Below are 12,187 nucleotides of genomic sequence, written 5' to 3'. Positions count from 1 at the left end.
AAAGGAAGGAAGTGGAGCCTGGTGAAGCTCCACTTATTTACGTTCCGACTGGATAAAGTGAGCCAGAGAGACATATGATATATAATATCAATATAATATAACATAATATAATATAATGTAATATAATAGAATATAATAGAATATAATAGAATATACTAGAATATAATAGAATAGAATGCCTTTGTTGTCCACACGTGGAAATTCATTTTGTTTGTGTCACATATGGCTGGATGTACTGCTGTGTGTGTGTGTGTGTTTACTGTCCAGCATGTACAATAGACTAGTTTAAAAACATTAAAAGTGTGTGTGTAGAGCAGTGATTCTCAAATTTTCATATCAAAGACCCTTCATTTATTCCACATTAGAGCCACGGACCCCCATTTGATGAGATTTGGACCCAAATCTGAGAATATTTTTATTGTCAGATATGATTTTGTCCAGAATTTCATCACTATCTGTATTGTAGGTCGAGAGAAAACAGTGAAGCTATGACCAAAATAGTCATTCTTCTGCATTCTCTAATTGTGTTAACTTCTTATAAATTAAGTAATGGTGAAGTTTAACAATTCATAAATTTGCTGAACCCCCTCAAGGACCCCTGGTGGTACCCGGACCCCACGTTGAGAACCACTGCTCTAGAGTGCCCTAAGTGCCTCAAATCAGTTTTCTTAGCCAGTCCGTTTTGCTACATCCTCTTGCCATTCAAGTTCAAGTGGCTGTTGAGATCTAACCAGCAATCAAAAGTATAATAAAAGTAGGCTATAAATTAAAATAAATATTGGGGGAAAAAATTCTATGTTTCTAACCCGGTTAGCAGAGTGTTGTCTTCAGGATGCTCTTACCTGACGTAAAAATGGGTTGAACCGTTTGCCATTTTATCATTTTTACACACAATGTCAAAATAACTCTAAAAATATGTGTCAGAATGGCCGAGGTTCAATAGACGATAGGAGTTTTTTAGAGCCCTAGGAGCTCTTGGATTTCTCTCTAGTTTTTACTGGTTCTTTTTGAGAGGAGAGCAGTGTTCATGCACCCAAGGAGGACAAATGCCAGATAATTTAGAACAAGTTTATTACAGTAAATGGATAAGACAGTCTAAAAGTCCTTTGTTCCTAAAAGTCCATAAAATACTCAGGGTCTGAGCTCGGAATCCTCCATGTCCCAGATGAATCGCACACAGTCCCAAAGTTCGGCACAGCCAAGATGGAAAACTCCCAGGGGCAGTATGGATCCAGTCCGCTTGGCAATCTGGAGCGGGGGGGGGCGACAACAACTGGCGAGTAACTGCAAACCAAGACCTCCAACTTCTGCCCCGCTGGTCCACCAGACATACCCAGGTCAATCCACCTGCTACTGTCCTGGAACCACTGCCACTTTACACCACACCAGAGGGCCTTGCCAGGACCTGCAGCCAGCACCTCGGTCGCGTCCCGACCACCCACACACCCTCAGATCTGCCACTTACCATCTGTATGGAAGGCAGGCTCCAGCCTACCGACCCGGGGTCTGTGTCGACGGCCTCGGTGGGAACACACGGTGCTGCTGGACTTCTGGCTGCAGTCTTCTGGAGTGGCCGTGGTTCCCCAGCGGGGCGCTCTGGCCCTTCAGCCTCCTGTGTCAGTTCTCTTGTGAGTGCTCCCCTGTTCCTCTGGGGAGCAGCAGCCCTCCTCTTCCCATTGGTCAACCCGGAGTCAGCACCTGCTCAAGATTAGGCTGATCAGGTAATGGGTAGGGATGAGTAAGGCAGCAAATTGTCAGACACACACAACAGGTAATAAAATTAAATGACACGACCCAAATCCAAGTTAAGACAAAAAAACATGCAAATATAAACAAAAATTAAAGCTGCAAGCAGCCTCGCCAGGTATTCACAGCCCACGACCGCCCGGTACAGCGACCGCCGTTTACCCGATCGTTACAAAAAATGGTATTTTTGTTCGGGCCTGTCCATGGACCACGCATACCAAGTGTCATTCAGACTTGTGGGTCCAGAGGAGAAGATTGTCAAAGGTTTTTCCAAATTTCCAAGATGGCGGAAAATCTATCCAGGCAGACCTTATGGGTCCCAATTTGAAATCTGTTCAGCAGAGCAAATGACAGCTATATACCAAGTTTCAAGTGTCTAGGGCAAACGGGGCGACCGGGAGGACCGTTTAAGTTTCGCCGCATGTTATAGCGCCCCCTGTGGCCGAAATGCGTCAAAACCGATTGGAGACCTGCTTAACGCAGTTTGCCATGTGTGCGCCAAATTTGAAAACTTTTGACCAATCACACGCTGCGCTAGAGGCATTTACAATAGTCGAAGAATAATAATAATGAATCTGACCAAAAACAATAGGTCTTCCCAGCTACGCTGTGAATACCTAATAATAAGAATCCAGCCAGAAACATTAGGTATTCTCAGCGTAGCTGGGAATACCTACTGTAATAATGAACCTGACAAAAATATTCATCTTTGGTAAGTAACGCCATGTGTTTTCTGTATAATTACATTGTAACACGGAGTGAGAAAATGTTTTATCAGAATGCTTTTTTGAATCCTCACCAGCAGGTAGATGTGAATTACAACTCTAAATTGTGTTTTCGTCTAAAGGGAATCAATGATTTAGTAAAGATAGAGTATCTGCTTATATATCTGTGAGTATTATGCCAGTACAGCAGTTACGCACATCTGCACAGAATAGTTTACATGATGAAGTACTCACTGTGATCAGGTAGGAGATGCAGGTTTGGCAGATGAAGTCTCCAAAGCTACAAAAAGACGACAAAAAAACATAATGAACAGCAATATTATAAGATACAGAACTATACATGAGAGATTAGTGATTGATTACTAATGCCTGGCTGTCTGCCTTGTCTTTTAAGTACAAACCATGGAAGCAACAGATATTATAATATTACACATTACAGTATAGTACATTACCATATTTTTTAAGTAAGAAAACTTACTGTTAGCAGGTCTGAACCCTGAAATACAGACAAGAGGTTACATTATTACTCAATGACAGATTATGATTTAAGATTCATGAAAGGAAACATAAAGAGAAAATTAAGTTACATATATGCATTACTATTACTAGATATGTCAACTAAATGTTTCTATTAAGATAATATTTATATTTTATGGACACCATTATTGTTCCTTCTCCAGATGAAGACTCCAGTGATGCAGATCACCAGGAGGAGCAGCAGTCCAACGACTCCAATGACAAGAGCAGTATTGATCCCTGAAGGAGAACATGGAACCAAAACAGAGCATTCAGACTTTGTCACATAACACTGGATGGATCACATTATGTTTTTGTTCCACTTCAGTATTTTAAGTATAGAGAGGAGGTCATGTGAATCAGACAAACAAGAGAGACACCTAATGTGTTTTAGTGAACCGACCGGCACGTTTGGTTTCCTTCAATATTCTCATGGAGTTAAAAACTGTCTGGTTGCCCAAATGGTAAACAAGACTGAGCCCAAATTTACTAACAAGGAGGATTAAACTATGGAGCTATCTGGGAACACCATACAGTACATAGAAGCTACTCTGCATGAGAAAACATAGGCTGGAACTTGCAATAGATACTATATATAAAATCTTTTTTTAAATATAAAAAAAAAATGTTTTTTTGTTTTTTTAAATCAATGTATTGTTGTATTTACATATAATTGATGTTGAACAAGAACGGCACTCTTTGCTTGAGTGTCTTTTTCTTTGCAGAACTGTAATTTTATGAAATTGTCCAATACATTCATTCATTCATAAATTGCAAGTCAGGTGTAAGAAGTAAACTAAATGTCTCTCCTCCTCCATCAGCTCTGATCCCAGTCTTACCCGGGTTGTTGGTCTTGATCACTGCTGGGTCCAGTTTGGTGACGATGTCCTCCTTGACACCAGAGAGCTGAAACACACACTCGTACTTCCCCCAGTCTTCAGGTTTGACTGATGAAACGTCCAGCTGAACGCTCCTCTGGAAGGTTCCATCGTGGTTGGGGAGGATCTCTCCCTGGTCCATGAGGTCCTGAAGCTCCTCTCCATCTCTAGTCCAGAACAACATGCCTTTGTCAGGGTAGAAACCTGTAGCATGGCAGCTGACTGGAGAGGAGGGAGACTTCTGGAGGAGAGACACAGAGGGAAGCACTGGAGGGGGGGGGGGGGGGGGGGGGGGGGGGGTGTAAACTCAAAAATCATTACAGTTACATGTACAGTGTGTCTCTATATATGTTGGTTCATATTCACTGTAATGTTACTGTACATTAGAAACAGAAGAGACAGATGAACATTGTGTCCATGAAACTACATCAGGTCATGTGACTCTACCTGTTCTCTGCAGAGTGCTCTTCCCATAGTGCACATACTTCTTCAGCAAGTCAATGCAAACCTGGGACAAGAAGTCCCAACAAGCTGCTAATTCAGCTTTGTCATTGTTCCTGTTCTGTTTGGTGATGACAGCCTGCAGTGTTGGCGCGATCCATGTCAGTGTCTTCAGGTCCAATACCAGCCAGTCTTCTCCATCATAACCATGCTGATGAAAACCATTAACATAATCCCCAGTCACATCATCCCATTCACAGCCAACCATCCTCTGGTAGGTGTGGACACCTGAGAGAGAGACAGAGAGAGAGAGAGACTGAAGTAAACCAGAGTGAGATCCTAGCACAGTCAACTATCAGTGGTTGATATCACATCTTTACCACAGAGACACACTGATCCACAGACACCAAAACAGAGGATCTACACCTACTGCTGTTACTGGCTGGATGGAAGCCGCTCACAGCCAAACATAATGTGGACAGTGTGGACGGCTCAGAGAGAGACAGAGAGGCAGAGACTGCTGTAAAACAGAGTGAGATCCTAACACAGTCAGTATCCTCTCTTTACCACAGAGACCAACAGACAGTTTATCTACACTGTTGAAGGTAGTGGCTTCATGGGAGCTGCAGGAACACACACACACACACACACACACACACACTGAGGTGGAGTCCTGACCAGCAGACACACACTGAACCTGATCCTGGAGTTAACATCACATCCACTGAAACCCTGCAGCCAGTGGATCACTCCCACAATATCCTCTTCCTAGGAGAAACTACAGAAGCTCACTAGACTGTCCTGAGGCTGGTCTAGAAGCTTCCACTGAAGGAGAGTTTCAGCCTAGGATTAGTCACTAGGCTAGACCTGGTCAGCCAGGACAGTGAGTCTGTTCAGTAGTGTGTTACTACAACTGGTCAGAATAAGGCAGAGACCAGCAGGACCATTATGGAGACTGGGAGGCAGTCTGTCTGTCCTGATTGGTCCATCCATCCATCAATCATTCCATACCTATTTCCACCTGCAGATGTTGGCTTGGTGCCGCCTACTGGGACGGACCAACACACTGTGGTCAGTAGAGTTATTATCATCTAATGTGTTTCTACTGCTGGAGATTTATTATGGGATGGACCAACACACTGTGGTCAGTAGAGTTATTATCATCTAATGTGTTTCTACTGCTGGAGATTTATTATGGGATGGACCAACACACTGTGGTCAGTAGAGTTATTATCATCTAATGTGTTTCTACTGCTGGAGATTTATTATGGGATGGACCACCACACTGTGGTCAGTAGAGTTATCATCTATTGTCTAGTATTCTATATATACTGAACAAAAATATAATCACAACAGTTTTGTTTTTGCTCCCATTTTTCATGAGTTGAAATAAACGATCTAAGACTTTTTCTATTCACACAAAAGGCTTATTTCTCTCAAATCTTGTTCACAATTTTGTTTAAATCCGTGTTAGTGAGCACGTCTCCTTTGCCAACATAATCCATCCACCTGACAGGTGTGGCATATCAAGATGCTGATTAAACAGCATGATTATTGCACAGGTGTGCCTTGGGCTGGTCACAATAAAAGGCCACTCTAAAATGTGCAGTTTTATCTTGAAAAAAGACATTTATTAGGCACTGAACTATGGATCTCACATGACTAGGGCTAGGGCATCATACACACACATCTGTGTGTGTGTGTATGATGGAAGCTACTTCTCTGTGCTATTTTAACAAACCAGGATGAAAAACATTTCAGCAGAATAAAGTGAAACACAAACAAACCTCCAGTTTGGTTGAAGCGCTGCTTCAGAGTCTGAAGTTCGGCTTTGAAGAACTGATGGGCCTCCAAATTTCTCGCAGTGTACCACTCCAAGTGACCTGGATAATCTGCTATGACTTTGTTCATCCAGTGTTTGGGTACTGCTCTCTTGGTGTTGCTGTCATAGTGACCGATCTGAACTTCATCAACCAACGCAACACCCACAAACTCTGGGAAGTTTGGGACTTCAGTGGATCCAGTGTGGAAAATCTTCAGGGAGTGAGTCACTGTGAGACAAACAGTTAACATAAGAAACTCAGGTTTTCATTTACATTTTTGCCGGGCCGGCCTAGAAGAGTGTAAGTAGCTAACTGACCGACCTACCGACTACCCATTGTTGAAAGTCGCGCGATAAGTGGCGTCAAGACCTACAGAGTCATGGTGGTGTACGTGATATTGCGTTGTTTGCACTGTAGCGGTGTGTTTCTGCCCCGGATCTAAAGGCCTTTACACACCAGACGCGTTTTTTTCGTGCGATTAATTCGCACGTTAATAATATTTTTCGAACGTGTATCATTCAATGCAAGCTTTCACATCAGCGACGTAATTTCGCTGAGCGATATTGCGGCTTTTATTTTTTCGGACCAAGGTCGATTTTTCCGAGGTTTCACCTCCGACATGTACACATCTGACCAATCAAAATGGGTACGGGGATGACGGTTAGGCCGTGCGCCTTTACGCACAGGTGAGGCAGAGGCACACTCTGATCCACGTTCACTCATACAGTGGACTAGGAAGGCTAATGTAGATATAATATAGGCACAAATTAAATTATCGCCTGCCAAACTGAGAGTATGGTAGTGCTTCACAGACAACATATGTAAACTATGATCTATTTTCTCCACAGCTGTAGCCAGAACAGCAGCTGGTTTCACCTCAAACACACTGCAAGTCGTTGCTCAGGGTGATTGGCACCGTGTCATGTAAAATCCACTGCATAGGCTTTTTAACCATTGTAATATAAGTATTTTGGTGTATTTTTTTTCTATTAACTCTGGCGTTGAGATTTTCAATTTCAATTTCTGAAACAGCTTTTCAGAATTCTAAAAAACGAATATTGTACCTAAATCATTTTTTTATTATTCGCAATTTCGTGCCGTTTATTCGCGTCGCTGTTCGTACAAAGTCTGATGTGACATCAGCCTAGGCAGTAACGAAATCAAATTGCAGTTACAACAACTACAAAGGAAAGATTTTAAATGTGATCTTACCTGGAGATGCAACATGACAGAAGAGCAGCAACAAAATAATCTCCTTCATCTTGTTTTGATAAAGAAGTAGACTACAGTTTGAAGTAATGAATAAATCGTCCGCTGGTTGAAACTTTCCCTCCTGTCTGCAGACGTCACACAGTCAGCCTCACAGTCAAGAGTCCAATTCCATCCAATAGAAATTCAGAAAAGTCTGTTACATCATGGGTTACTAGGCTGAACTGAAGAGCTGAGGTTGTTATATGAAAGTGAAACTATAGGCTAGGGAGAGAAGACATTACTTCACACACATAACGACAGATTTTGCAGATTGTTTTTGTCTCTCAATCGTAAATATTCTCACACTAGGAGGATTAGGCAAAGATGTGGTATCACACACAAAGTCACACTGCATTTTTTTTTAAATCGCAATCATAAACCTATTTGACAATTAATGTCAAGAAATTACAAATATTTTATGTTAGGCTTCTTTTCTATCAAAATGTCTTTTTCTTCCTGGACAACAGAAAATCTTTGGTGGTGGAGACTTCTTTAGTGGTGACTTCATGGTGTACCAGCAGGTGGAGCCTATAAATTACAACCAATAAAACCATCGTTGATTTTTGAACAATTATTTTTAATTTTTTTGTTATAATTGCATCAAACTACAAGCAGTAGGCTAGTCAACATATAGGCCTACAACTGAGCAGCAGATTCAAATACAACATATAAGAAGTTACAAAACATCCCAGCAAGCAATTTTGCGTTTAAAAGACGTCTAAAAGCCGTCTATACGTAGACCTGACGTCTAGGCTAAAACTCGGCTACATTTGGGCTGTCAGTGAAAGTTTAGTAGACGTCCAACCATAGCCCAGGTATAGCCTAGCCATCAATTAGACAGCTATTAAACAACTAGATATATACGTCTGATAGACAAAATAGCAAGCCAATCTCGTGTTTAAAAAACGTCTAATAGGCGTCTATACATAGACCTGAAGTCTAGGCTAAAACACAGTTAAATATGGGCTGTCAGTGAAAGTTTAGTAGACGTCCAACCATAGCCCAAGTATATAGCCATCAATTAGACGGCTATTGAACAACTACATATATGTCTAATAGACAACAAAATAATGGCTAAAGGATTCTTTTTACTCAAATATAACATGTTCTGATAATAAATGTCAATCCATCCAACAAACAACAACAAACAAGATAAATATATAAAGCATTTATTACAAAAATTACATACATGAACATTTTAAACAACTTAACATATTAAAACATGATAAATATATAAGTAATTCATTACAAAAACTACAATCATGGAACTTTTTAAGCAACACAACTGCTAGGCGCTAACCACACTATGGCTTACTCACTGCTAACTGCTAAAAATGGCACGGTTCCTGCACATGATAACAAATAATGTAGATACATCATGAACACATGACAAGACAAAAACACAGCGACTTACAAGATAAACCAAATAAGCCGTAAACGTGGCGTGAACTGCTCAGTTCTGACTGCTTCTTCAACCGGGCGGAGCATTATGCCTCCCAACTGTCAAGTCTCGCGTTGCCAGTCGTCATGTCTCTCAAGCAGTGCAGCTGCCCTCTAGCGGTTGAGAATCGTAATTGCATTTTGAATTTACTTGTAAAATGAAAGAAAGTCAAATACGGAGAATGGTGTATATGAATGTGTAACAGCAAAAAATAATGCTAATTCAAAGGTTAATACTAACTTCGCCGGATGGGCTTAAGCAGGCTATATAGCCGGTTCAATTCAGAGCTAAATCATGGCTACACATAGACCATTTCAATGAAATGATACTAATCTCCGTTTGTTTTCATAGTTGACTTGCTAACATGATCTGATGCCATGCACCTCACAAGTTGCGTGGGCGAAAACTACCAATTTTAACACTATTTTGGCTAGAAGTGGGATACACACAGCCGCTGATCAGGGCTATAGCCAAGCCGTTGAAATGACGGCAATTGATTGCCTCGATTTCGCCGGATGGGCTAAAAGCAGACTACACGTTGCCGGTCCAATTCAGAGCTAAATCGTGGCTACACATAGACCATGTCAATGAAATGATACTAACACCTTGTATTTATTATTGACATTGCAAACATGATGGGATATTATCCATCTCACAAGCTGCCTAGGCAAAAACTACAATTAAACAGTTTTGGCTAGAAGTTGGCTACAAATGGGCTACAAATAGCCGGCCAATTGGGAGCTAAATCGTGGCTACGCATAGACCATGTCAAAGAAATGAAACTAAATACCTTGTAATCACTGTTGACTTTGCTTACATGATGGAATATCATACATCTCGCAAGCTGCGTTGGCAAAAACTAAATCTAACCAATTTCAAGATCATTTTGGCTAGAAGTGGGTTACACATAGCCGGACTAAATCAGGGCTATATCTAGCCGAGACGTTGAAATGACGTCTATTGCTTGCTGGGATAGGCCTATATTTAGGCTATAGACTATGCTAAGTTTGTATAATGTATAACGGAAATTTTTTGAGAGCAGCTATAGGCTATAGTTGACTCAATCAAAAAAAAAAAATTATTAGAGGGTTGAAAATGGAGAGAAGCAGCAGGATGACATGTGACAAAGGTCGGACACCCGCACACTGTCAATTTGAACCAGTTGCTGTTGTTCAGTTGCCCAGCCAAACCTTTGCTTTTACATTTTATTTTTTAAACACAATCGAAAACTCTTTAATTATTTAGCCGTTCTCAATGTGAACATTTATGCTCCCGTAATACATTTCCAATTCCGGCATAAAACCGATTAACAGGCGGGTTTTTCATTTAAGCTCCAACAGAGCTCAAACTTTTCACAACGCTACCACAATTATTATCATCTTAATAATGAAATTGTAGCATTTTTACACACCTACCTTGCAGATATTAGACTGACTGGGCTCATTATCTGTTGGTTTGATTTAGATATTATCCTGAAGTCTTTATGCCTTTCTCCCCCACTAAAATCTATTGAACTTTTTAAACAGAGCAACAATTGTTAAAAGTATTTAAGTAAATTGTGTCTTTTCTGCTCCGCCTTAAAAGGTCCCAGGTCTCTACATGATCAATGGTAAGCCTGTTGCGCTCACTGACGGATAATAAAATTAATCTTATTTGCACGTTAAATACTTAAAAAAACAAAGAAAAAATAAATGAAGTGATAAATGTTGGAGCCATTTCACATTAATGTTGCCCCTACTCAGGGACGCTGGAAGTAGGGGTGCTGAGGGGGCTGCAGCACCCCCTACTGGCGGGGGGCTGTAACTGCAAGGCTAAGCCCCGTCACACTGTAAATTTCAGATGCTTTGTGTGTTCATTGTTTTAAACTTGGTGTGGTGGTGCTGCCGGACGATTCGTTATGTAGCTCGCTCCCTGTCTCTCAATTTCCTGTCTCACTGGTTACAGGCAGGGGTTAAAGTTGATAAGTTAATAAGTAAATAAATCTGATTGGCAGTTTCATACATAATAATGTCAAGCGAGTTCACATGCCTGCCAACTCTCACGCATTGACCGTGACGCCACAAGTCCATTTTCTCACGCAGTGAAAAACAAATTCATAACTGATAACGTCGTGACGCGAAAAAAGGACTCTGACAGCAGGACAGACGAGACAGAAATGTATTATATTGTAATTTATTCCCATGCATGCTGCTCAGAGTAATCTCAGTCAGTCAGTCTGTCTCTCCCTCTCCTCTCGCGCCGCGCGCACCAGGCAGGAGTGAGAGTGAGTTGCTATGGTTACGGGGACGCTCTGTGTCTGTCGCTCTGACACTTTCTCATGATTCCCAATAATAGTTTTTTTAGGTTAGTATGCCTATGCAAAATCATGAATATAAGCACCTCAATGCTGAAATCTAGTAATATAACATAATTTTACATTTTTGGTTAACATTATACAGGGTTGCTGTTTCTTGACTTAATCCAAGAGGTTAGGTGGTGTAGAAATGCAGGAAATTTGTTTTAAATTACTATTTTTTTCTGACTGCTGCTTACATGTACATGTATGTCAACAAATCAGTATTCATATTCTAATCATTTATGAAAAATATAACTCTCTAAATGGGGACAGTTTGCATAATGAGTAAGTTTAGTTTGATACTCTAAGTACATTTTGCTGCCAATACTTATGTACTTTTACTTAAGTAAGATTTTGAATGCAGGACTTTTACTTGTAATGGAGTATCTTTACATTGTTGTATTGCTACTTTTACTGAAGTAAAAGATCTCAGTACTTTTTCCACCACTGGAATTGATTATATAATTTAGTAAGTTACGTTATTTCTTGTTTCTGTCACAGATCTGGTAGTGCGACATGCTTGGAATGAGAGCAAGAGGATGTCTTTGTAGTGTGGAGTTGAATTTTGGAGTGTGGTCTTCAATGAATTCAGTTGTTATTAATGTTTTCAGTTGCTCTGTGTGTGTGTGTGTGTGTGTGTGTGTGTGTGTGTGTGTGTGTGTGTGTTATAAAGTTCAAGTGCCTTGTTCTATTGCTACCCGTATAGCGTGGCTGTGGCTCACTCAACAATAAATCGTCTTCTGATTAGGAATAGCATTCTGTGTGTGAACTGTCCATAGCTGAATATGGCACTATGCTGCTTTGACATACAGCATGTTGGTGTTCAAGTTTGCTGTCTGTTGTAGTGTAAAATGTTCTAAAACTGGTGTAAAATGTTGGCCATTCAAATTAATACAAAAATCATGAATGATGCGCAGCATTTAATATGACGTCATTATATAGACTTTCTCTCAGCACCCCCAACTCTGACTGACTTCCAGCGTCCCTGCCCCTACTGTTGGCCTAGGTGAATGGCAGCATAGTTTACTTTA

General features: G+C 40.8%; 1 protein-coding gene across 3 annotated transcripts; it reads right to left on the bottom strand.

The window, feature by feature from the left end:
* Positions 1–1,054: 1,054 nt before the first annotated feature.
* Positions 1,055–7,475, bottom strand: LOC139644791 (major histocompatibility complex class I-related gene protein-like). Of its 3 annotated transcripts, XR_011695211.1 has the most exons (9): positions 7,342–7,475; positions 6,094–6,357; positions 4,313–4,594; positions 3,827–4,132; positions 3,132–3,227; positions 2,950–2,967; positions 2,706–2,751; positions 1,466–1,713; positions 1,055–1,248 (listed from the first exon to the last, which is right to left on the bottom strand). XR_011695211.1 is itself a non-coding variant. In XM_071520278.1 (8 exons), the coding sequence occupies exons 1-7, from the start codon at positions 7,388–7,390 to the stop codon at positions 2,711–2,713; spliced, it is 1,056 nt and encodes a 351-aa protein (XP_071376379.1). In that variant the 5' UTR covers positions 7,391–7,475; the 3' UTR covers positions 1,055–1,713; positions 2,706–2,710. The 3 variants fall into 3 exon arrangements, 2 of the variants coding, with proteins under 2 accessions (XP_071376379.1, XP_071376381.1); XM_071520278.1 differs by having other exon boundaries at positions 1,055–1,713; XM_071520280.1 differs by having other exon boundaries at positions 1,055–1,698.
* Between the last annotated feature and the right edge of the window lie 4,712 nt (positions 7,476–12,187).

This window comes from Centroberyx affinis, unplaced genomic scaffold, assembly GCF_046629955.1.
Source record: "Centroberyx affinis isolate AG114_WGS23_722 - 3 ecotype Tasmania unplaced genomic scaffold, CSIRO-AGI_Caff_v1 ptg000786l_1, whole genome shotgun sequence".
In the NCBI taxonomy this organism is placed as follows: domain Eukaryota; kingdom Metazoa; phylum Chordata; class Actinopteri; order Beryciformes; family Berycidae; genus Centroberyx; species Centroberyx affinis.
Note: the sequence above shows the minus strand (reverse complement) of the source record. Positions and strands in the feature narration are given on the sequence as shown.

Bases quoted from the DNA above. Each gene is read 5' to 3' on its own strand.
- LOC139644791 (XM_071520278.1), bottom strand. From the start codon at position 7,390: ATGAAGGAGATTATTTTGTTGCTGCTCTTCTGTCATGTTGCATCTCCA. The intron at 6,358-7,341 runs GTAAGATCACAT...TTTGTCTCACAG, and splicing joins CTGTCATGTTGCATCTCCAG to TGACTCACTCCCTGAAGATT. The intron at 3,228-3,826 runs GTAAGACTGGGA...GTTCTCCTTCAG, and splicing joins GATCAAGACCAACAACCCGG to GGATCAATACTGCTCTTGTC.